Below are 24,963 nucleotides of genomic sequence, written 5' to 3' on the forward strand. Positions count from 1 at the left end.
AAATGATTTCAGAGATTCTTTGAACAGATGCACAGCCATCAAGAAAGCTGCAGCCATTTCCAGTGCCAAGTCCTACTACTGTTACATCACTGTCAGACAGTGGCAGTGCCAACACTTGTGCGTCACCTTGCTAATTGGCTCAAGGCTCTATATGTGTTTTTGCCTTTAATCTTCGCTGGGCACTGGGAAGCACTAAAAGTTAGATAAACCATGTGCAGACATGGTACACAATGCAAGTCATATTGTTTGTCTCATGTGGTTATGAAAATCTGTCTTTGGTGAATTTGAGAAATAGACTAAAATGGGAAATCCACCCGAAATGTGTTCATTTTGTTTCCTTTCTTCAACAGCAGGAGTCAGGCTTCAGGCTTCCATCTTGCATAATGTGGCATGAACAGCACACATACAAAACAGTAGTATAGATATATACTGTTCTACACCTACCTTATCCTGCTCAGGCTCATGGGAATTGAGGGTTTATCTCAGCATGCATTGAGGTAAATGATATATATCAACCACACCGCATTCAATCCATCTGAAATCCCCGCAGACACCTCGCTTGAGCCCAGCTGATTAAGATTCAAATTGGAGCTGCATGTGAAACTGAATCCAACCATAAGAACCCTATCGCCTGTCACAGGCCTGTCGGGTGTCCTGTGTTTCCTCTCCATGTCACAATTGGAGCAGAGGTCTCATGTTTTCAGACCTAGATCAGAAAGATGTTCAGTAAGAATAGAGGGAACTGTAACTCTACATCGTTACAGAACATGAACATGTCTTTAGTGAAAAGATTTAACCAACTAAGGGACTGTGATGATTAAAAACGGTCAATTTGAGTTAGCACCCAAATCAATCATTCAGTCCAGTCCTCTTTTGAGTGTAGCTGATCCGATGCTGATGCACTCTGACAGGTGTCAACAAGTGGCAGGTGGGGCCTGTTGGCTCCAGTAAATGGTTGTTGTGGTGTGAATGGGCCAAGCAGTGTGTCAAACTCCTTTCGTGTAATCTGTTAATCTGGGGGGCGTGTCTCGTTTGAACCGAGGACCCCTCTCGGTGTAACCACGCCCTAATCAGCTGTTTCCTCAAATTCACCGAAGCTCCTGGGAACAACTTTTCCTCGCTTCTGCCACAGTTCTCACCCTGAACCGGTGGTGGACGTGTCATTTGATTTTCTGTGCGCCGTTAATCCGGCAACAAGTGGCGTCACGAGATGTCTCTGGCGGCTCAGCGGTGGTGTCCCACGAGCGTCCAGGTAACGGTGCAACAAGCCAGGGGCCTCAGGATCAAGGGGAAAAGCGGCACGAACGATGCGTACGCGGTCATGCAAGTGGCCAAGGAGAAGTTCCAGACCTCGGTGGTGGAGAAGAGCGTGGCACCGGTGTGGCGAGAGGAGGCCGCTTTCGAGCTGCCGCCGCTGTCGCATCAGGACGGAGGAGGCAAGGAGCGCAGCACGCTGCACGTCCACGTCCTGCACCGGGCCCTGGTGGGTCCGGACAAACTGCTCGGGCAGGCTGTGGTCAACCTGCTGCAGCTCGGCGAAGACAAAACGCGAGAAAAAATCGAGTAAGTCCACACAGCAGGAAGTCGGATAGATTGCTTTCTGGAGTGTGTGTGTGTGTGTGTGTGTGGTCCGTGTCATCATCTGTTCATCAGAGTCCCAGAGAGTCCAGACGTGTCTTGATTCCTTCGTCCAACAGTCCAACACCCAAATATAATATCAGTTTATTGTCATAAGAAATTGCAACGTGTTGCTGAAACTATTTCTGGTAATGAGCTAATCAATGCATACTATTTATCTTCCAAACAAATGGCATTAACTCACATTTAAAGGAGGCTTGTCTCCTGGTGGTTTCGCCCAGTGGTGCAAAGGGAATCATTCTCTTGAAGTTTCTTTTGAGGAATTAAATGCCTCTGCAGCTGAACCTGTGGACAGAATATGTGTTGCTTTATGTAAAAAAAAGGTGTTAAATAATCCACATGATCACTGCGTTTTTAAGGAGTCTGGGCTTTAAACGCACTGTTACGGCCTGTTGGGTTTTGCAAGTCCTCTAAATACAAGACTGTGTTCTATGCAGTATGCAAGTTTATGTGAAATGTTACTCTTTGCTCTTATGAATAAACATGGGGGGTGCACTTAACTTTCGGTGAGTCATACTGTATCTTTGTGGTCTTGCAGGACACTCCATATATTCTCTATATTAAATCCTAAATAATTACAAACCATGTTTTGTTTTTTTAAATTGTAATAAAAAAAATTATGCAGCGTCTGTAAAAGGAGTTGCTTAATGTTGCCAAATTAATATATTTCCTTTTTAATTTGTGCATTTCGAAAAACTCTTTGGAAGTGAGTTCCTGGGATATTTTGCACCTTTTGCCACTGAGGTGAGGTATTTGAGCGCACACATACAGCCATGCATCACTACACTCACTCGCTCCGGTGCAGTTTAAGGGATTTGTTCCCCCGGCAGCAACCTTCAAGAAAGCCAATCAGCATTACCTACTCAGGTGAAAGACGTGAGTCGAAGGATTCACTCTTGTCAACAACGGACACTTTCCCCAAAGAAGACCCAGACTTCACCTCACTACGCCCAATGAAGCACATTTCTGTCAGGAAAAAGTTAAAAACATCAAGAGTTCAGATTCTCTTCATACCGCATTCACACCCAACAAAGTATAGGTGAAGTAATTAACTGCTTCTACGGGCATTGCTGGTTCTGTATGGTCTCAGTAATGGCAACCTGCTCTTTTTAAGCAGATCAGATGCTCTTCAGTCTGTTAAAGAAGAGGTTACACGTTTTAATTCAAGATATCTTTGTTAAAATGTGTAAAAACAAGACCATACAGTCATGTCTGTAGTTCAGTGAGAATAGAACATGTTTTGTTGTGCTAAGCTGTTTCTGAGAATTTGAGTCCCCAATCATGTGACCGGTATTATACATACAAAAGCCTAAACACACACACACACACACACACACACACACACACACACACACACACACACTTCTCCCACCTTTTCCATGGTTGCTTTGGTTTTTCTGCTCCGTTTGATGTTTTGGGTCATCGCATTAATTTTAATGTAGTCAATAGGAAGGCCAGATTGGATGTTTATTAATGTTCATGTTTTGTTGATCATCAAACTATATAGATGTGCTATCTTTTTTCAGCAAACCTTTTTATAAAAAAGTAAGCGTCAGTAAAACAATCCATCGTTAAATCAGATCCGAGATCATTAAATTAGTATTTGGTCATAAATAACTTGTCATACTATTCTGCCTCCAACTCTCTCAGCATGCTAAACTGAACTTAACTGTGTGTGTGTGTGTGTGCGAGGTATCACATCAGCAGAGTAAATGCTTAACTTTTGATTTCTGTTGGTCTTTCTCTGTGAGCTCAGAGAATGCACCTTGGTTCTGGGGGCTAAATCCAGCTTCAGCCTCACATTCCTGGCTGTTTTTATCTATGAAAGGCAAACAATGATGGCAACAGAGACAGTCTTGCAAGGTCAGTTTTTCTGAGCAAGACCACTATGTCTGTAATGAACTACGACGGACACGCATGTTGTGTAAATGAGAGGCCAGTAGACTACAACAGTATATAGTATAGTCCACCAAGTTCTACTCTTTGAAGGTGTGTTTGCTAAAGAAGGCCCTGCTGAGAGCAAAGTCGTCACTCAACAGTATTCAGAAACCTTTAGACAGAACATAGGAATTAACAGAATTCATAGACATTTATTTAGTGTTTGGACCTTTTTATACCCGCGCTTTTTTTCTTCTTCTTTTGAAATATCTTCCATGAAAAACTACAAGGGCATTATAAATTCCACACCAGTGAGGCTACTGACGAGGTGAATGACATTTATTGTAGTGCCTCTTATTAAAATCTGCTGTCAGGCCTGAGAGCACCTGGACTGTGAAGGCTGGATATAGAGAAATGGGACCTCGGATGTAAAAACCTACTACCTATAGAAGCGTATCGTGTGGAGATCTTAAAAATCGTCCGGTAAGGCAAGTCTCAGTTACAGCATGTTGCCATTTGAAACGTCTTCACTTCAAGTTTATCTTTCCTTGACATTGTTATTAATTTTGGTTGGAAAGGGAATTTCTTTTTAATGTCGGTTTGGTTTCTTTTGCACAGGCCTTCATTGTGGCTTCTCTGACTTGCGGGTGTGAGCCCTGGACTGTTCTGGTCCTTGGACATTGTCACTGTTGAGTTGTGTTACTCACTTGGACAGCTCCTTTGGCACTCGCACAGCTGTGCGCTGTGATAAGAAAGGCTTGAGTCAGGCAGTTTTATCAGGAGTGCATGCTTCAAAAGGAAGGACGTGTGTGTGTGTGCAGAAAGAAGAATATATTTATGAAATGCTGAGTCAAATCCTTCTGTCCTGTCTAGCAGAACACTGTGAACTCTTTGAGATTACTGAGTTTAAGGGGATCTTCTTCATCATTATACAGTCCCTGTTAAGTGAAAGTCACTTTTCATTCCGCATGCTGCACACTGCTTACCACCCCGACCAGATAACGCACAAACACTTTTGCAACTTCCCCTCTGTGTAAACTGAAATATAGCTTCCTTGTTACTTCATGTGGGAGGCATTGGTGTCGACGTCGCATCTGTTGGAATCAGCAAAGTAAAGTAGTAGTTCAAAGGTCAGGGTTGTGATTATATTGAACTGCTTGGTTACTAATAACTCAATAATATTATCATACATACTATGCTATACTAGGGTACAGTAAAGCATACAGTGGTTTATTATTACACTCCTACTTGTACAATATTGTAATATAATATACTATATGGTATAGTATACTACACTGTTAGATTATACTATGATATTAAAGAATATATCTTTTTTCTAATTACCGGTTTTCTAGAACGTTCAATATAAGAAAAGCACTAAAATGTGCTTTAATATTAAAAAAATTATTATTATTAGAAATGAATTATATACTATATATGTGAAAGAAGTTGCTAATCATAAAACCTGTGAGTAAATACCTGAGTTCCTCTCAGCTCTTTTATAGAGTCAAATAAGTTGGCGTGGAATTGTAGATGTGTTTTTGAGCACTTAAAATGGATTAAGGTGATTAAGGCATTCCTTAAAGTGAAGCTGAAATGAGGATGAAATGTGACTATTGAAAGCTCGAGACCAGCTACCAGGGTCAAGATTAATGTATGGGACAAAATGGACGACAAGATATTTTAAAAGAAGCTATAATCAGTATTTTTTTATTTGCAGTAGATCTTTGACTTTGTAATGATGGACCCCCTGAGAATTATTACGAACTCCGTACTTTCACTGCATTGGTCCCCTCACTGCTCCCATCGTCGTTGTTTTCAGCCACGGCAGGAAGCAGCTTTCTTCGGGCAAAGCTCTCAAACATCTGTGTGCTACATTCTCTCACCCGTTCTCTATTGACTGAGTTACTGGAGTGTCCAGCCCCTCCTTACTATACTATGCTTTGAACCATCAGCTTTCCTTTTCTATGATGATATATTGTTTGGCCATATTGATTTGGGAGAGGAATTGTATTCAGTACAATCCTACTTTGACAATAAAACCATTTAAAAGGATGATATGATGCCGCAGAGGGATTGGAGGAAATCTTTTTTTTGTTTTCATAACTTTGTACCACATATGTCACTGTGCGTAAGAGCATAACGGCTACAGAACACGCTCAAATTTGCATGCAATATCTATCAAGCAGTGTTTTGTTGAAGGGCATTCATCAGGGAAATCACAAAGAAGTACCTCAGTGGAATATTTATAATGTCAAGGCCTAAAATGTGCAAATCACATCCCCATTACTCATAAGCGGTATGGGAGGCGGGGGAGCTGTGACTGCAGTCTCACTTTTTCAATTTCCTGGTAAAAGACATTTCACTCCTTAATTTGTTAGTGCAACACTGAAGCAGTACTGAGGGAGGAGGAGAGTGAATGTCCACGTCGTATACTACTCTGTACCACCAAGAAGAATACATTGTGTCTGCTGCATCTCAGGGAGAGTTGTGTGAAAATGAGGGATACAAAAATACAGTGTATGGCACAGAAACACAATATCACAATATGTTATAGTTAGAAGATAACAACTTTACTTGATGATCTTTCTCGGGGTTTTTTTTTAAACTGAATTTTATAGCCAATCTGTTCATTTTGAAGGCAACTTCCTTTTTTTTTTTTTTACACATTGCAAGAACAGACACACAGAAAGGCCCCCCAAGGCCCCTTCCTCATTTCCTCATTTCCCCAGGAATCCAGATTTCAGTTGGAGTTGTTTGTTCAGTGGTGAGCTGACCTCACATTTCTGCCAGATAGGCACTTTATATGCTGACTGCCTCTTATCGTTGTTCTGTTTAAAGTATTCTGCTTATTCTGAGACCCTCCTGTCGGTATTGCACCATGATGCAGGTTCAGAAGCTCTGCAAAGTTGGCACAACCTGGTCTCAGTGGATGGTTTAATGACTTGGTTTAGGTTTTTCTACATATTTTTACAAGATTTGCATTTTAAGATGCCAGTTTGAGGATATAACCATTGGTGCCGGGTTAGATGTTTGGGAACGTGCACTTTATGCACACGGTTGAACATCGCATGCGTCTCCAAGGCATAGTGGGTCATCAGAAAGCCTGCTGGGTATAAATCTATGCCGAGTCTGGTCCTAATGTAGTACATTATATTAAGCTCTGAGACATTGGATGAAAACATTCATAAAAGCTCTCACAATATTGGTGAAAAAACAGTATAAACAGTACTAGCATTCATAACTTCCCGACATGAGAGGCTGTCGCAAGCAGAACGGTGTAATTATTATTATTATTGTGATTTAAAAAAAATAACTTGGATCCTCAGACTTTCCAAAAACAGTCAAGTGGTTGCTGAGTCACGCTCTATTTGCGACGGGATGGATAATAGTTTCCACAAAGAAGCTGACGAGGTCTAAACCTCAACGTACTGTTAATGAATCAGTCTTTTAGTGTCTATGATTCCGTTCAGTAGATTATATGATGAATGATGGTCTGTGAATATAACTCTGTTCTTATTGACGCCTGGTTATTGTGGTTGGTGTGTGGAGCATTACATCTTAAAAGTTAGTAAAGGTATAGAAACAGAAGAGACGGTATTTGAATGTTCTTGCTTTAGATTTTCAGCTAATTGTTTAGTTGTCAAACATGCAGCTTTTTCCTTTTCATAGCGTCATTTCGTTCTGCTTTAAAAGCTCTCAAACCTCTATGTACTGAACACTACCTGGGGCAAGCCAACTCTCAGGAGTTAGTAGACCAAAACAGAGCTAAGAGGGAGTGAATACAAACTCAACCCAAAATTAATTCTGTTTCAGTTTTAATATGCTGGATTTGTAAAGATTTTCCATATCAACTTTAAAGATGCATTTGTCTTATTTCCACTTCCCTCAAGTGGCCACAAAATCAGTTAGTGCCGGTCTAAGAATGTTTTAACCTCAGAACGTGTGTGTGTGTGAGTGTGTGTGTGTGTACATGCTCTCAACAAATGTTCTAATAAGATGCTTCTCTTTAACAGATGGTTTAAGTTGTTGGACAAGAATGGCAAGGCAGACAAAGACAGAGGAGAGGTGCTTTTGGACATCCAGTTCATGAGAAACAACATGACTGCCAGCATGTTTGATCTCTCGGCTCCTGGCAAATCCAGATCTCGCCTGGGCAAGTTCAAGGACAAAGTGCGTGGCAAGAAAAAGGACTCTGACACTGCGTCTGACGTGGTGCCGTCCTTCACCCAAGTTCTGACGGAGAGCGATGAGGAGGGCACCGGGGACGGGGAGGTAGCAGCGGGCAAGGGAGATAAAAAGAAGAAACATAAGATGACGTCTTTGTTTTCCCACAAGTCTAACCTGCAGAAGAACATGTCTCAGTCCATGTCCGTTCTGACTGCGAAGAACTTCTCGCTGAGCGGCAGCCAGTCGTCTGGTCTAAATGTGGATTCCTCTGAAGGTCGGGAGCAACAGATTTTTTTTATTTACACCATCACCTATCTTGTTTATTTTCTCTTGTACTCATTATATATCATTATATGCATGTTAACTTTCCCATGTCCCTCCAGGTAAAAAGAAGTTCAAGTTCCTGATACATAAACGCTCAAACAGCTCTGACAGCAAAGATGCCTCCTCCGGTCACCAAAAACATGTCGCTACAGAACCGAGTAACGTGTGCATCAATGGCAGCCATGTTTACCGCGAAGAGCTGCCACCCCGGGCCTCTCGCATCGGCTCAAACTTCAGTCTGGCCAGTTCAGGCCACGGATCCATGGAGGATGTCCCTGAAAGCTCTCCATCTGTTGATTCACTCAGGGTGGTGAGGCAATATTCACCATGGACAGAAGAAGAAGAAGAAGAGGAGGAATTAGAAAACACAAAAGAGAATGCGGGTCAGCTAAGAAGGGAGGAAGAGGAAAAGCTTAGGGTGGAGGATGAGATGAGGAGAAAAGAACAGGAAGAGGAGAAAGTTAGGAGAAAAGAAGAGCTTGAGAGGTTGTCCGATGAGAAGAGGAGACAAGAGGAGGAAGAAGAAAGGAGGACTGAAGAAGAGAACGTTAAAAGGGAGGAAGAAGAGAGGATTAGGAGGGAGGAAGAAGAGAGGAGGCGACGACAAGAGGAAGAGAGGGTAAAAAGAGAACAAGAAGAGTACGTAAGATTGGCGGGGCACGAATTGCGACTAAAGGAACAAGAAAGACTGATTGAAGAAGAGAGGGTTAGAAAGGAGGAAGAGGAGAGTATTAGGAGGGAGGAGCAGAGGGTTCACGAAGAGAGGAGACGAAAGGAAGAGGAAATGGTGAGAAGGCAAGAAAAGGAACATGAGGAAAAGAGGAGGTTTCAGGAACAAGAAAGGAGCCGAAAGGAGGAAGAGGAAATGATCCGGATGTCGGAGGAAAGTGCTCGGGAAGAGAGGAGGAGAGAAGAGGAGAGAGTAAGGGTGCAAGAAGAGCATAAATTAGCAGAGGAAAAGAGACTGGAGGAAGAAGAAGAAAAAAGGATTGAAGAAGAGATAGTTAGAAAGGAGGAAGAGGAGAGGATTAGGAGTGAGGAGAAGAGGGTTCACGAAGAGAGACGAAAGGAAGAGGAAATGGTGAGAAGGCAAGAAAAGGAACATGAGGAAAAGAGGAGGTTTGAGGAACAAGAAAGGAGCCGAAAGGAGGAAGAGGAAAGGATCCGGATGTCGGCGGAAAGGGCTCTGGAAGAGAGGAGGAGACGAGAGGAAGAGGAGAGAGTAAGGGGACAAGAAGAGGAGTGTAAATTGGTAGAGGAAAAGAGACTGGAGGAAGAAGAAAGAAGGATTAAAGAAGAGGAAAATGAAAGGATCAGGAGGGAGAAGGAGATGGCTGAGGAAGAGAGGAAGAGACTAGAGGAAGAAGAGATGAGGAAGATACAAGAGGAAGAAGAGATGAGGAAGATGCAAGAGGAAGAAGAGATGAGGAAGATACAAGAGGAAGAGATGAGGAAGAGACGAGAGGAAGAAGAGGAGATGATGAGACGACGAGAAGAAAAGCATGAGGAAAATAGAAGACTTGAGGAACAAGAAAGGAGGCGAAGAGAGCATGAGGAAGGGATTAAGAAAGAGGAGGAGAAGAAGGCTAGGAGGGAAAAGGAAGAATATGGGAGATTGGTAGAGGGAAAGAGGAAACTAGAGGAGGAAGAAGGAAAAAGGATTAAGGCAGAGGAGAAGATTAGACGTGAGGAGGAAGAAAGGTTAAGGGTGGAGGAAGAAAGGAGGAAGGAAGAAGAGGGGGTTAGGAGGCAAGAAGAAGAGCGCGAGCAGTTAGCAGAGGAAAAGAGGATGCTAGAAGAACAAGAAAGGAGACTTGAGAAGGAAAGAAAGCAAAGGGAGGAGATGAGAAGACAAGAGGAAGAGGAGAACAGTAGGAAAGAAAAGGAAGAAAATGAGAGATTGGTCGTAGAAAAAATGAGGCAACAGGAACAAGTGAGGAGAAGGATGGAAGAAGAGGAGAAAAGTAAAAGGAAAGCAGAGGAGAAAGCTGAAAGGGAGAGGAAAGAAGAGGAGGCTAGAAAGCTGGAGAAGGAGAAATTAAAAAGAGAAGTCGAAGGGCAGAAGATGGACAATAAACCTAAATGCAAAGCTGCAGGGAAGAAACCTGCAGTGGAAATCCCTGCAGAAGTCACGTCTACTAATCCATTTGACGAAATTGTTTCCAATAATCCCTTTGAGGAGATTCCCGACTCACCTGGACCCGACCGCAGCGCAGCCACGCTGCCAACTGTCAAACAAAGGTTAGGATGTGCATGAACCTGAATGAAATCCAGCTGTGGGAAACAGAATTAAAATATATTAAAAAAAGATTATCTACATTCGGATAACATTTTCTGCACATGTTAATGACTTTCATATTGTTTTCAAGTCAGTCACAGCTACAGTTCCTCTCAGCACTTCTCTTTTCAAACATAGCCCAAAGCTGACACCCTCATGACACTTATCTTTGTTTGAGTGTATTGAGGTCGGTATGAGTGTGCAGACACACGCATGCAAGGATATATTTATTTGTGCAATGAGCCCCGACTCTGTTGACAAGTCTCACCTCATTAAAGCAGGTGACGGGTACAAGGAGTAATAATGACTTAAAACCATCAGGATGGTATTTTAGAAGACTTAATTATTTACCGTCTTAATACATCACATTGCCTTTTATTATACAGTTATTTTTTTCTATGAACATTCTGTGTTCCTTGTTCTCTATTAAAATATAAATAATTGTTTTACATTTTCTTTTTTATGACTGGATTTTAATATCTTTTATTCTCAATTTCAGCTTTCAAGAAGAGTTATCTTGTGTCCTCCTTGAGTACTCAAAAGTATGCTTTAATCTCATGAAGTCTGTCTCATTTCCAGGGTTCAATCTGCAGCCTCGTCGGTAGGAAGCAAGCCTGTTTCCTCTGATGAAAAGGACCCGATCAACACCCAACGGGAGAGGCGACCGGCTCCTCAGCCTCCAGGAAGGAATCAAGCTGAGAGGCTGCAGGACGGAGCGACACAACAGCCGCCACAAAGTAACAAGAAGGGTAAAGACAAAGGCATCAAAACAGTCAGCGTTTTCCCTCAGCGCTCGGTGCAAATGATTGCTCCTCTGGGTAGGTCTCCCACTGAGAAAAAGAACAACCAGAGCTTGGCACAAAGTTGTGCCACCAAAGAAGCCTCAAATGTGTTGAAACAGGGTAAACGTACTGCTCCAGCTAGACCTCGTTCTGTGGAAGAAGAGCCATCATCGGAGCACAAAACAGCCCTTTCTTCTGATGACAACATTTCCCATGAATGTGGCTCTGAGGCCAAACGAGTCTCTATCGTTTATGGTTTGAATCCATTTGAAGACGGTGACGTTGAAAATGCCTCCCAAGAGGATTCAACCGCCTCTGGTAATACTGGTTCAGTAAAATGGCCTCCAGTTGTGTCACAAGCTGCTGATAAGGATGCTGCATCTCAAGCGAAAACCAAATCCTCAAAAGCCCACGCTCCCCAACTTCCTACAACGATGGCCGCCGCTCCGAGCACTTCAATCCACCAACACACTGAGAGGGGGCACGTTACAGATGGTGCCGGTGTGACTGTTAACAGTGGAACCCCCCTCGCATGTGACTCTGCGTCAGAGGCCGTGAGTCCTGTGCGTGTCCCGGAGGCTCCTCTGCAAGAGTCCCAGCCAGTGCCAGTGCAGAGTGCCAGGGAGGACGCAGGTGGGACGAAGGTGGGGCCGCTGACAACGTCACGCAGGTGAGACAGTTCAGACCCTCAACTGAATATTTATATAACTCATCCATCTCCTCGTTTATTATAGAGCACACACTACTAGCTGCCAAAGCATGACTTTCGTTGAAGATTTATAATGCCACATATTCCTAATTTAGAGTCTTCTATTAATCATTCTTAATGTATACTCATTCATTATCCATCTTTGCTTGCATTATTAATCATCTTGTATTTGATACGGTTGGTGTGGATAAGTGAGCTACCAGCAATAATGCAAATATATTCTCTTTGACTAGTGATTTGGTAAATGTGTTGCTCTTTGATCATGTAGAAACATTATACAGCGTTAATACTTACTGTTTTATTTCCGTTCAGTTAACTCCCATCCAGTTAATGCCTAAATTGTTTTTTTTGTTTTTTTTGTCATTGCAGGCTTCAGCCTGTAAAACCCCTTGATCCTTTGGAACAGCAGTCTGTTTCAGTTGTTAAAGGGCTAAAAGATAACCGTTCCACAGGCATCCCTTGTGAAGTCCAGGTAAAAACGAAGGTATCTTGTACGGGGTTTAATGGATTTTATATCTTTAAATGAAACGAGTAAAGAATCTGTCTTAAATGTAAATGATTGTTCAGCAACATTTGAATATTCCAATTGTGTATGTGTATGTATATGTATGTATATGTGTATATATATATATATATATTTATATTTATATTTATATTTATATTTATATTTATTTTGTACTCTCACAGGTAAATGGCACTGGGCTGAAAGGGCCCTACTCGCAGCTGACTCGGGGGGAACTCATCTCTCTGGTGCTCAAACAAGAAAAGCAGCTGTCGGAGAGAGACACAAAAGTATCTGAACTGGAGAAGTACATTGACGACTTGATTGTGCGGGTCATAGAAGAGAAACCAAGTATTCTCATGTCCCTGAACTCTCTGAAAAAAGCTACCTAGGTGGAATCACAGCTGACTTTATCTCCTCTGGTCCTAATTGGTTCAGACACAGTAATCTGACAGTACCGCAACAGAAACTACAAGATACTTGTGAATTATATTGTTAAAGGTAGCTGGAGTACAAGTTTGGATTTACAAGGTTTCACAATATTGGCAAATGAATAATAACAATGATTTAAATATATTTTGTAAAAGACATCTTGCAGAAGCTGATAACGTTTCAGCTCAAATATTTTCAATTGGGGGGGATTATATTAATTTGCAGTCAAAGATGTTAATGAGTACAAAGATGATCTATATTTTTCTAAATATTTAGCAATATTTCTTGACACTCTCCTGCATTATGTACATGTGTGAATTAAATTATTTCCAGAAATGACTTGCCAACATTATTAATTACTGTATGTAATGGTATACAATTAAATTGTTTTTCTATAGAGTGTTAGCTTCCTTTACCCTGGAGATATCTTCAATGTGAAGAACGGCCTTCTTTTATTTTCCAAACTATGCACAAGTTTCATCGTTAACATGTCTTGCTCTTGTATTGAATGTTAAGGTTTACATGATTCTACTAACCCCCAAAAGGCACTTTACGCTTCTTACACTGTTAACATGATGTTCACTGAATTATCGCACTGTTGTGGTATTAAAATGTGCAAAATTAAATAAAGTTGTCTTTTTCTGAAAAACGACTATTCCTGATCAATAAAGTCTAGCTATCTCTGTAGTTTTTCCTAAAGTGTGCACTTTGGGATTCACTGTATAAAATGTTTCCCTCGAACATTTCAACCAAATCAACTTCCTACATTTTCTAATATCATTGACAAGTGAGAGCTTACCGAATACTTTATGATTTCATCGCTTCAAAAAGAAAAAGGCTGATCAATGAGAATATGTAGATAAATGTCAGTTTTTTGTAACCTTGATTGACAGTCTACTGGTATGCACTGTCGGCTATATTTTAACGTCAGGACCAAGCGGAACTTTAGACTTCCGAACGGTTGTGCCTACCCGGACACTTCCTGTGCACCCCCTGCCGACGGTCACTAGTCGTTCCTCATGTTTTTAAAGTTTCTTCGTGCTAATAGCGAGCCCACCAGCGTCACTGCGGGTATTCAAATTAACCCCCGGTTTCGTATTGTTAATTTCTAGTTGTCGCACGCGGCTGCGGCTCATTTGAAAGATGTCTCGTGCAGCTTTGCGATGCTCGGCCTGCGGCTCCTCAAACATCGTAGAAGATGCGCTGTACTGTCAAGCGCAGCAGGTTTGTGTGGACTGCGGCTCTGTGGTGTCCGAAGACGCGCTGTCCAGTGAAAGCGTGTACGTCGGAGGTTCAGGTATGTAACGCTGGGTCTCAAAGCTGTTCTGTCACGCGCCACTTTGGAGGAAGACACAGGTGCTTGCCCCAGCAAAATTGTAACAAAATGCTCCATGTTCAATTTTTATTGAAATGACATTTTGTGACTCCTCCATCTGTGCTTTTTCAAATAATAGAATGGAAAAAGATTGCAGTGACGTTCAAGTAAACCAGATTACTCCATCAGACAAAAACAAATAAAATGTGAAATCACTTTGTTGGAACAATGCAAATAAAGTTCTATCTGTGCAAAATAATTACTAATATTTTGCAAAGAAATGGCTCATCTTGATTGAAATTAACCTGTTTTGGACTGAATATCTTTTCAAAACAATAACCTGTGCAAAACAAAATGAGTGCAGACATGTGTGAGCCATCAAGTTTCATCAGTATTTGTGGCTGCAATGAGCCCGCTTTCCACAACAAATCCTTTAAAAACGAGGTTGCAGACTTGATACGGCCACTCCCAATTCATGCTCAATGCTGAGCTTAGAGCTGTGTTTTGTTTTGAGAGAGGCAGAGAGCAGCCGATCTTACAGAGGTAGGACACAGCCCTCGGTGTGATGAGTGGATGCTCCCTCTCCACACCAAGCCAGAACCCACTTGAGCTGTAAACCTCAGCCTACGGGTAGAGTCGGACGTCATCTATCTGATAAACCGGTCCTCTTCAGCAGAGCTGAACTCCGCAGGTGCTGCTGCCCTGAAGGGATCTCTCAGCCAGTCATACTGAGCACTGTTGTGCGGGAAGTGTTTTTTTAAAGTATCCTCTCACGGAAGAGATGTGCTCTTTGAGAGAAGGAATCACTGTAGTGGCATCCAAATCACTGGTTTCAGCCAATTCACTCCAATTCTCAAAGGAATCAATATTCCCTTGATCGAGTCGCCTGTCCCACATCTACAGATTCTGAGTGAAACCGCTGAGCTTGTCTGCCAGGTGAGGACGGTGCTTGTCTCTCGCTGCCTTGAAGATGAAGATTTAATTCATTCAGCTTTCCAAATATGTTACGGAGATAGGCCAGTTACATCAGAAATTCTTGTGTATGTGGACGGACAGGATTGTCAACTTGTTATATGTATATACACACATACTACACACATACCTAAACATAATAGTATCCACAAAATAAGTTTCTCAATATTGATATTGAACATTTAATAAAGGCTCACTATTCAACATTCTGAAAATGAATATAGCTTAAAATTGAACAACTAAATCTTTGTTTTGTTTTGCTCGCCCAGTAAGTTCTTGGATGTATCACTAAGATGACAACTATGCAGCATCCTTGTGTTACTGTAGATCTTCTCTTGACCGCAGAGGGAATTGTCCCGAGTAAGATGCACATGTCCCCCAGTGTGCCCTGCAGCAGCATCCTCATGGATCATAACATGGCCAGTTTAATCCATCAGGGGCTTTTGGTTGAACACACATCTATTTAGGCATATGCTTTACGTTTTGACAAAGGGCCTAGAGAACTAGTATTAATGCATTTGTGTTTACCATTTAGACTTTGTCTTGACTTATTTTTTCTTTTTTATCATCCAGATGTCAGCTACAGCCGAACCACAGCTGGAGCCAAAAAGCCATGTATGAACCTGATAATAGGTGAGAACTTCTCTCTGAGGGGAGCTTATTAAAGACATTGTTACATAGTAGCTCATATATATAATATACACACACACACACAGACATTGACACAGGTGGTCTCACTGCTCTCACATGCTCGTATTTCTTTGTTACACCTCGACAGGTGTTCAGCGTGTGATATCCATATGTCGGATTCTCAGGGTCAACAGTGAGATTGAGAAGCTCACGCAGATCTATTACAGGGAGGCTTATCAGCACGAAAGTTTCATAAGAGTGAGCCTTCGGAAGAAAGAGCATCTGGTTGGTTGCTGTCTGCTCTTAAGCTGCAGATTGCTCAATTGGCCCATCAGCATGGCAACCATCAGCTCCCTGCTGGATGCCGACCCGATGGTGATGGGGATGCTTTACATTGAGATGGTCAAGATTCTCAACATTGAGGCTCCGATCGTCAACATCACTGATGTGATGGAGGCCCACAGTCACGAGTAAGTAAAGGACGGAGGTCTGAATGTTTCTGTTTTTTGGGGGGGGGGCACTTGAATGACCTCATCAGCCACATGATCATTAAACATTCAAAAACCTCAACTCTTTTTCTTTTCTTTTTACATTGTACAATAGCAACAGATAAATAACAGGTCATTCTGACCAATCCAAACGTCAGCATCCATTCTCATTTTCCTCTGTTATTCAGATGAGTAATTTCATAGAAAACTGACCGTTTCTCAACATAATTCTGCAACCTGTAGTAGAGTTAAATGTCCCAAGCCTACTATAAATCACCTGTGATCCCCTGTGAGCCTCAATTAGCTTTGTTTCACAAATGTACACAAGTGGATAAGATCATTCTTATTTGCGAAGAGGTTTAGCTTTCTGAAATTAAAATGTTGAATTCTCTCTGGACTGACTGGACTTTAAGGGAGCTGCTCTTGTCTGGATTGAATGTAGTAATGAGGCAACAGTAGCTAATTTAAAGTTATCTGTATCGCTGCAAATCTATCGGAACAGAAAAGAGAACCAACACTGCTTTAATTCATTCTCAAGAGGTGGTTTAAATGCTACATTTCTCAGACTTATTGAAAATGTTTTTTTCTTTCTGTCAGCTACCAAATTAGCTCACTTCATGCTCCTGAAGAATTGTCTGAGAGCCATAAGGACTTGACCAAACGTGCCGTGGAGCTGGTGGAGCTGTCAGCGGATACCTGGATTGTGACTGGCCGCAGACCCATCCCCATCATGATGGCAGCCATCTATCTGTCATGGCAGTCCTTAAAACCCAACAAGCACCGCTTGAAATTGTCTCTGGAGAAATTCTGTCAGCTTGCCAAAGTGAACAAGCACAAGCCTGCTATAAAGAGGATAACTGAGATGAAGGAGATGCTGTGTAAGCTGGGACAGGAGATTCCCTGGGTCAGGGAAGCGGTGACACCAGACAATGTTGTCAAGCATGTGGAGGATATTCTAAAACACAGGCATGCACTGCTAAGGAGGGCTCTCAGAGCCCAAGAGGACGCCCTGCTGGCAGAGAGGCAGGCCAGCTGTGAGGACCTTCCAATCAAGGAGGACGCTGATAATCATCAGCTGCACGGGGAGACTCTAAAGAGCCAAGATCCAGAACCAAACTGGGGGAAGAGAGTCCTGTTTGCTCCCCCGTGTGTGGTCCAAGCTAAGAAAAGTAGAGTGGAGCAGCCCGAGCTCACGGATGTTACTGGAGATGAAGAAATCTCTGACAGTGAAATCGACGCTTACATCCGCACTCCTCAGGAAGTTCGAGAGTTTGCTCTGTCACAGAAGATGCTTGAATGACAAATCAGTACCCGCAAGTACCCTCAAGGCCGGATTATACAGATGTTTAATTTCCATGAGATTTGGTTTGTGATAAGAGATGCTACAACCTTTTGTATGTAGTATTATGCAGTCACAGATCATGGTTATTGTTTTGCTGCTTATACTTGGTTCACTATTAAAAGTTGTGTTGAAGGGGTGAAAGAAATGTTGGTTTTTGATTTGTTTTCTTTTAATAAAATGTTGTGTTAAGATCTCCACTTAACAAACTGCAAAATGCTGCTTTTTTTTTTTTTTTTAAAGGAAATATATAATGGTAATAATTATGTATAAATTACATTTTTGGTTTTGCTTATCTTCCTGGTATGAAAGCATTTGTCTGGTTTAAAGTGTGATAAGTTGTGTCATTTATTGGTTTTGCATCATTAAAAAAAAAAATTATAATGGTCTTTTTCTCAGAGGACATTTTGATATTTCAGCGTGAGGAAATCAAGACGTCTGCTGAGAAGAAAGCCTATTATGCCAAGCCTCCAGCCATTGTGTTGATTGAATAGCTACTTCCCAATGAGTACTTTCATAACACCTAAAGAGGTTTTTTACGATGTTACTTCTGCTTTACACATTCACTTCATGATATTCTGAATATTGGCTACGACTGATTACACTGTTAAATCCACCTTTAAGTGTATATACATCACATTTTTCAAAGGAGAGCAGCTATGGAGTTTTTGAATCACAGCAGCCCCTGAGATGTATTAGGTTTAAAATTATTTTGTTTGTTTGCAAGTGCTAGTTCATGATTAAATTCAGCCTCTTTATGTATAAAACACAGAAGGTAATGGCATTCAGGTCCATATAAAATGGTAAAACTCACCTAATGTTTAGCAGCTTTTCACTTTTTGATCAGAAATTAAAATGTGTTGAACAGAATTGTGATAAATGGGGTTTGTTTCACGGATGAAAAACTGTCATTGCACTGCAGGAAATGTACATCATTGTTGGCAAGCACCAAGCATGCTGTAACGATCAATAAATTCTCACATTGTTTCAATGTCATAAACAGCTCCAGTTGAGATGCATAAAACACTTCTGTCCTCCCTGTTATTTAATTAGTAAATTCAGCAGGGCAACCACACGGTGACCTAGTGGGATAGAATTTAATTTAATTAGTCACATTGAGCTGAAGAGGTCATTCAATCTGTCACAATGTACCACAGTGTGTGTGTTGTTAGTACAGGCAACAGATCAGAGAACATACATCTCGTGAATGTCACATCACAAATCCCATACGGCGTTTACACAGTAAGTTATAAGACAGTCCACTTAAAAACAATTCAATCACAGAGTCTCGTCATACGAGCAAATGTGGATGATGGAAAAGAGCAAACATAAAGGCACATGTGTTCGACATCCACGCTGCTGTGGTGAAGCTCAAATAATGACGGTCGCACTTGAAACTTGTGGATTTGGTTGAGTTATCACTGCTGCAAAGATAAATGAGTCTCGTCAGTCGGCAGGAAGGAGACACAATTGTACACAGAGAATGCAGAATAGGGGGCTTGACAGCTAGAATGCAAACTAAATAAAGGAAGTGGAGAAAAAAAACATTCAGTCTTGCTAATTTTGCATTCAATCTCAAGAAGCAATAGAAACGAAAGCAGAGAACACAAAGCAACACAGAGCCAACCACCACACAATGATCACTTGTTTTACAGACATACATTAGTTAATCTTATCTGCTATGAGCATTTTCAAACACAATTTGAACTGACAGTCTCATTTTGTATTCATATACAGCTACTCTTTGTTCAACACCTGTTATCTAGATTTTCTCAGGGTCATTTGAAAAATGTATCCTCATTCATTTGCTAAAGGAGCTTAGGAGCTCCTCTCTGCATCAATAACGTTTTGTCATTACAAGTCTGATGTGCAGCATATGTACAATATACTGCATTAAGTATTTCAGATACACAAGCGTTCATGGGTTCTCAGTTTTATTGGCACAGTTTATTCATGTTTAATTAGCTACTGAGAGAGTTTGTAGTAAATCTTTTTGCATTGTTCATGACATCTGCTGTTGCTATTAATTGTCCCCAGAGGATAAGTCATAATACTAGTGACCCTTTATTTAGTGACAACATGCTTATATTGATGAAATTGGCAGATTGCCATGGAATGTGCAATGGGCACTCGTGCTTCTGAGTGAATGAACCCTTTCGGCTCTGGACCTTTAATATATGCTGGATTGCTATTAAATGTATTAAAATCTTGATCCACAGAGGATGGATTTCCGTTAACTTTTCCGGGGAGTGCACCGGGTGCCCAGAGGATGAACTCCACAGCGCACTATTATACACTCTGAAATAACGCCAAAGGATTCCCTCCACCAGGTCACGACTAGACCACGCTGGCAGCGCAGTGGTTAGCGGGCACTCCGATGCGATGGCGACACGTGAACATCTTCCGCAACTCAGTGCGGAAGCGGTCGTGTAGCCACGCGTAGAGGAAGGGGTTACAACAAGACGAGCTCATGGCGCACAGGTGGCACAGCAGCTGGATGAGGAGAAAGCAGCGCTTGTTAATGAGGTGAATGTCGATGTCTCGCAGCACATTGAACACGTGAATAGGAAGCCAACACGCAGCAAAGGCAGACACCAAGAGCGCAACCAGGCGGAAGATCTTCCTCTTGCGCGCTTGCTGAGCTCCGGCCTGGTCTTGTGTCCGGTGGCCCGGGGCGACGCACTTCCTCAGCTTCACGGTAATGCAGAGATAAGAGACGAAGACGGCGGACAGCGGCAGGACGTACGTGACCACCAAGGTGCTGTACGCGTAAGCACGTCTTTCCTTCTCTTGACCCAACCAGAATTCCTCACAGATGGTGAAGCCTTCCTTCTTGAACTCCACGTAGTACGTGTGGCGGACCGCCGGAGCAACCAGCCCGCAGGACAGCAGCCAGATGCCGGTGAGGACGGAGGCGCAGGTGGCCACGGAGATGCGCTTCTTCATGAGGTGAACGGTGGCGTAATACCTGCAATAAAGACAGAGCGGCGCTTTATAATGATTAGAAAGATATTAATGCACGTATAGTCACGAGCCAATGTATGAATTAGTGTGTGTTTTATAAGGAACAGGAGATCAATTCAAGTTAAATTAGTTAATTAGCTCTAAACGTCCCTGCACATAATCTCAGAGCAGTCCATTTCATTTACCTTTTCAAAAGAAAAACTACGATAATAATAATAATATTAATATTAATAATAGTGATATTGATAGAAACCTGTATTTATATAGCATCACTCTATGTGGAGGATATTAGCACAATGCAGTCTACATCAAGAAAACCCAAAACAATTACAAAGACAGAGCTTTAAATTTGACCCAAACAGAACAATAAGAAAGAGGAAAATAATTAACATGTTAATCTATTAAGAGTGATCAGAGGTGTATATGATAATACGGCAGTAAAAAGCTGGTGCTTAGAAGCCTCCATTGATGTGGCTGTTCTCAGCTCAGCTGAAAGGGGAGACATGAACAATTTGAGGGCAGAAATGGAGAAGGGAGCTTTTCTGTAGCCGTTTGAATTTGTATAACAGTGAGCAGCAGAGAGGAGAGGGATCTCAGGGGTCTAACGGGGGACAAGTCTCTGCAGCACATTGTTCTGCATGTCCGTGCACAAAGTGTAAAGCTGGATAATTGGATTTTGGTCTGTGCCCATCAGTCGCACACTGCTGCAAGCAGCCCAAGTGTTTTGCATGTGTTCGTTCATAAATTCACAAATGATGTACAAAATAAATGAGAGTTTGATATAATTAATTTATAATGTTTACCTAATTTACCAACTCTATATATGAGCTAACAAAAAACGAATTATTAATATATAATAAACCAGAGGAGTCTTAGTTACATCATGTATTATAGCATACTCTGAATCACAATAATAAGTCCTAATAATAATAATAACTCCTATTTTAGTAATACGCATAAGTCATGAAATGTTCATGCTAAAGTGGTGCTATTAAAAGTGCAATCTTTCTGCACAGCTCCATAATTCCTAAGTGCGTATAAATGGAAATTGATGACAGATAATTGTTGAATTTCCTCATTGTCTAATTTCTGGCTTGTGGAGAGAAAGAAAACCAAAGGACGTTTAAAGATAATTCAAAAGGTCCTTTTGTGATGTTAGTGGAGTCATTCTTGCAGCGCAGAGAGATCCACCCACCTGTCCACGGCGATAGCAGTGAGTGTGAAGACTGAAACGTAGACGGTGACCGGTTGGATGAGGAACACCAGATAGCACATCGGGCGGCCAAAAGCCCAACCGTGTGGGTTGAAGGCGTAGGCGAGCGTGAAAGGGACGCAGGTCACACACATGAGCATGTCAGAGAAGGCCAGGTTGCCGATGAAGAAGTTGGTGACATTGTGCATTTTGCGGGTTCGACAAATGACATAGAGGAGCAGGTAATTCCCAAAGACGCCCACCACCACAACGAGCACGTAACAGGGGATGATGAGAGGCTTGAACATCTGCAGCAGAGCCACGTCTGCAAACTGGGAGGTGCGGTTGGCGGAGCTGTTGTCCACCTCATCAATGTGTCCGTCGGTCTGTTCCCCCGACACGGAGCCGCTGTGATTACCCTCCATGGAGGCAAAGCTCAGTCTGCCAGTGTCTGCCCTGTCCAAAAGACAATCACTTGCAAAACATTAGCAACTTCTACAAATGTCAAGTCTGTGTATATTCAATCCAAGGATGCGTGAAAAAAAAGGTAAATGTAATTGTGAACCACATTCTGTTCATGACATTTACTAAATGGAAGGCCATTATTGGATAGTCATGCTTTTACCAACACATTCTCACAGAGGCGAAGACCACGCTATTAAAGGGTGTATAATCACGAAGGCATTTAAATGCACAACATTATGCATCCTCCACTGAAATGTACATATGTCAAATGTCTGCACGTAGAGGTAATGTGGTCACGTTAGTCTGATTACAGACCAGTGTTTAATATTTTTCAGCATCAGTGGATTTGTTCAACGTAACTGGGGAGCTGAATTTTGATGCATTTTCTTAAACAATAAAAAACGATTGTGTTACTTTGCTGATTATTATTGTCACAGCGGAGAATGAATTAGAGAGATAATTAAAGGAAGGTAAGACTGTAACATAACATTCCCTTTGGATATTAAATCTTAAGCGCAAAATCACTTTAAAACAATATGTTGAACTCAAAGCCAGCTGGAATTTGATGTCTAAATAGGGAGAATAACTGCTTTTTAAACTTTATATTGTCTCTATATTGTTAGTTGTTTAAGACATAAAAATAAATGTAATGATATTTTATAATCAGAGTTCTTATGCTTCTCGTGCACCTGAATCAGATTACTGAATTAAAACTATAGTACATGGACAAAATAACAGAAACAAAAACCTTAGTTTTAAAATGATTTAAACATCTTTTGTTGGGATTTGTCTGATGATTGAAGGTCATTTTTTAGAGAATATCTTTTATGCATAAAGGAGGTTGACTTTTCTGTGTCCATCTTCATCAGTGGAGGCATTCTGTTTTAAATCCACTTCAAAAGATCAGATGTGCAGAAACTAAATGCAATATTCATCTTCATAACCCAATTAGTACTTTCATTTTAAAAGTCCAAGTTCAGCACGGAGCAAGTACTGAGTGTGGACTGGTAGCTGGAGAGGTGCAAGCTCTCCACCTGGGCACTGCTGATGTGCCCTTAAGCAAGGCACTGAAGCCCTAACCGCTAAGTCCCTCCAACTGCATGTCTTTTGGGTCCTAATGTGTGTTTGTAAAATAAAAAGGAAGGTGAAACTATTTATTCCCCCAGGGGATCAATAAAGTAATTATTCTTCTAGATGCTTAGTCTCCACAATGACTTTGAGTATGATCACACATTATGAACTCAAAACAAACGGCGCAACATGTTATCAACTTGGATGCTACAGTGCAGAAACACAATTATAAAAGTAATAATACAAACATTATATTTGTTTTTCCCCTCTTTTATTCCTTTGAGATAGATGTGTTCACGGTGTCTTTTTCCTCCTCAATTATATGAACAACATATTCGAAGCCTTAATTCATGTTTCAGATTTATCATAGAAGTCCAATATCATATGACCAAGCTCTGGCACATGCTGTCACTCCCTACTCATGAATCTCTCATTACACATGTATTGAAAAAGAAAAAAGGGCCCTCAAAAATATATATATTTGCATAATCCAGGGTGTGCAAATACATATTTCCTTGAGCCATAACAGCTTTGCCTGAATTACAAACAAACGTAAGCAGTGTGAGTTTTGATATTTAAAAGAAGATGATGTGAAAATAGTGTGTATTATTGCAAGATAGATTCCAAGATATCATATTTATTAATTAAATAATCAATCAATTTCTATTTTATTCTATTGACTTCTATGAAAAAAGATACTTTCACTACCTCTGAACATTCAAACAAATACAGATAACCAATATTACACAGTAACTCACCTGTGTTGGTGTTTCTTAGTGTAAAGATGACTTGAGTGTGTGAGTATGAAGAGAGAACCTTCCTTGTGCGCTTCTTCTCAGTGAGTGAGTTGAAGAAGCTGCTGTTTCAGAAAGAGAGAGAGAGAGAGAGAGAGAGATGTCTGTGAAAATGACAGTAAGCCAATAAGATGGCAGAGACCCAAAAAGATTAATGTCTGGGTTGGACTTGACGATGATGTTTGATCTTAAACTGATTGGTTTCGTGGTCACGACTGATAGATTATACATTAATGACAGTAACGGTATTTATTGATCTGTTCACAGAGGTGCACGACTCTATCTGAGAGCGGCTAGATTATTGTTTGTCGAGGCATGCACATGTGTCAGTTCTGATTTAACATATGTATGTGCCGTTAGTGCACTGTTGATTAGGATGGAGCTGATTAAAGTGGGAATTTTAAATGTTGGGATTTTTTAACTGCTTTGGCATCGACCGAAAAGGATCTGCAAACGATCTAGGGGACCAGAAATGTCACCATTTTAACGTTTCTTCTTGCTATCCATAGAATCTTTAATTGTCATCTGTAGAACATGCCAGTTACAACTTGTTTTCTGTAGTTTTACCTTACCATAACTAGACCGGATTCTGTACTAAAGCCTTTTCAACAACAAAACTCATTATACTTGCAAATAAAGTGGAAAACATTTTTCAATAATGTGCTTTTAAAAAATGTCCCAATTTTAATGTGTTATGCCATAAACTTCTGCTTTGACAAGTGAGGATTTCCAGTAATTCCATTGTTCACAAAACCGTCCCCGGATAAAAGCTTTAAAAGTGCACTGTGATTCACAGTTACATGTCCTCGGCTCCACCTAGCATATGGGTTAGACATTTAATTTGTTTTGCTAAAAATGACCTTTTCACTGCAAACGGAGAATTAATATTGAATATTCAGAAGGCAGCTATGCCTCTGCCACTTCCGTCTTCTTGTGACTCATTTCTTACACATTACACTATGTTGGCATCACAAAAGCAGTACATTCTGATGACAGCACTGCCATCTTAAATTGTCAGGC

At 41.3% G+C, this 24,963-nt stretch overlaps 3 protein-coding genes and 1 long non-coding RNA gene across 8 annotated transcripts; 3 read left to right on the forward strand and 1 right to left on the reverse strand.

Moving 5' to 3' along the window:
* Positions 1-1,054: 1,054 nt before the first annotated feature.
* LOC117740258 (trichohyalin-like) lies at positions 1,055-13,356 on the forward strand. 4 transcript variants are annotated; one of them, XM_034546522.1, is made up of 6 exons: positions 1,055-1,563; positions 7,533-7,960; positions 8,070-10,251; positions 10,868-11,740; positions 12,149-12,263; positions 12,467-13,356. In XM_034546522.1, exons 1-6 carry the CDS (start codon positions 1,211-1,213, stop codon positions 12,671-12,673), a joined length of 4,158 nt encoding a protein of 1,385 aa, XP_034402413.1. In that variant the 5' UTR covers positions 1,055-1,210; the 3' UTR covers positions 12,674-13,356. The 4 variants fall into 4 exon arrangements, with proteins under 4 accessions (XP_034402413.1, XP_034402414.1, XP_034402415.1 ...); XM_034546523.1 differs by having other exon boundaries at positions 12,149-12,251; XM_034546524.1 differs by lacking the exon at positions 1,055-1,563 and adding an exon at positions 6,966-7,093.
* A 345-nt stretch (positions 13,357-13,701) lies between these two features.
* brf2 (BRF2 RNA polymerase III transcription initiation factor subunit) lies at positions 13,702-18,476 on the forward strand. 2 transcript variants are annotated; one of them, XM_034546531.1, is made up of 4 exons: positions 13,702-14,010; positions 15,574-15,633; positions 15,779-16,100; positions 16,716-18,476. In XM_034546531.1, the coding sequence occupies exons 1-4, from the start codon at positions 13,857-13,859 to the stop codon at positions 17,416-17,418; spliced, it is 1,239 nt and encodes a 412-aa protein (XP_034402422.1). In that variant the 5' UTR covers positions 13,702-13,856; the 3' UTR covers positions 17,419-18,476. The 2 variants fall into 2 exon arrangements, with proteins under 2 accessions (XP_034402422.1, XP_034402423.1); XM_034546532.1 differs by having other exon boundaries at positions 13,897-14,010; positions 15,816-16,100; positions 16,716-18,418.
* A 1,318-nt stretch (positions 18,477-19,794) lies between these two features.
* Positions 19,795-22,110, reverse strand: LOC117740378 (prolactin-releasing peptide receptor-like). Its single transcript, XM_034546749.1, has 2 exons — positions 21,617-22,110; positions 19,795-20,425 (listed from the first exon to the last, which is right to left on the reverse strand). Exons 1-2 carry the CDS (start codon positions 22,036-22,038, stop codon positions 19,795-19,797), a joined length of 1,053 nt encoding a protein of 350 aa, XP_034402640.1. The 5' UTR covers positions 22,039-22,110.
* On the forward strand, positions 20,100-22,491 carry LOC117740379. Its single transcript, XR_004610614.1, has 2 exons — positions 20,100-20,215; positions 20,306-22,491. It is a non-coding gene; the product is annotated as an uncharacterized LOC117740379 (long non-coding RNA).
* Positions 22,492-24,963: the final 2,472 nt, after the last annotated feature.

This window comes from Cyclopterus lumpus, chromosome 12, assembly GCF_009769545.1.
Source record: "Cyclopterus lumpus isolate fCycLum1 chromosome 12, fCycLum1.pri, whole genome shotgun sequence".
Taxonomy (NCBI): Eukaryota; Metazoa; Chordata; class Actinopteri; order Perciformes; family Cyclopteridae; genus Cyclopterus; species Cyclopterus lumpus.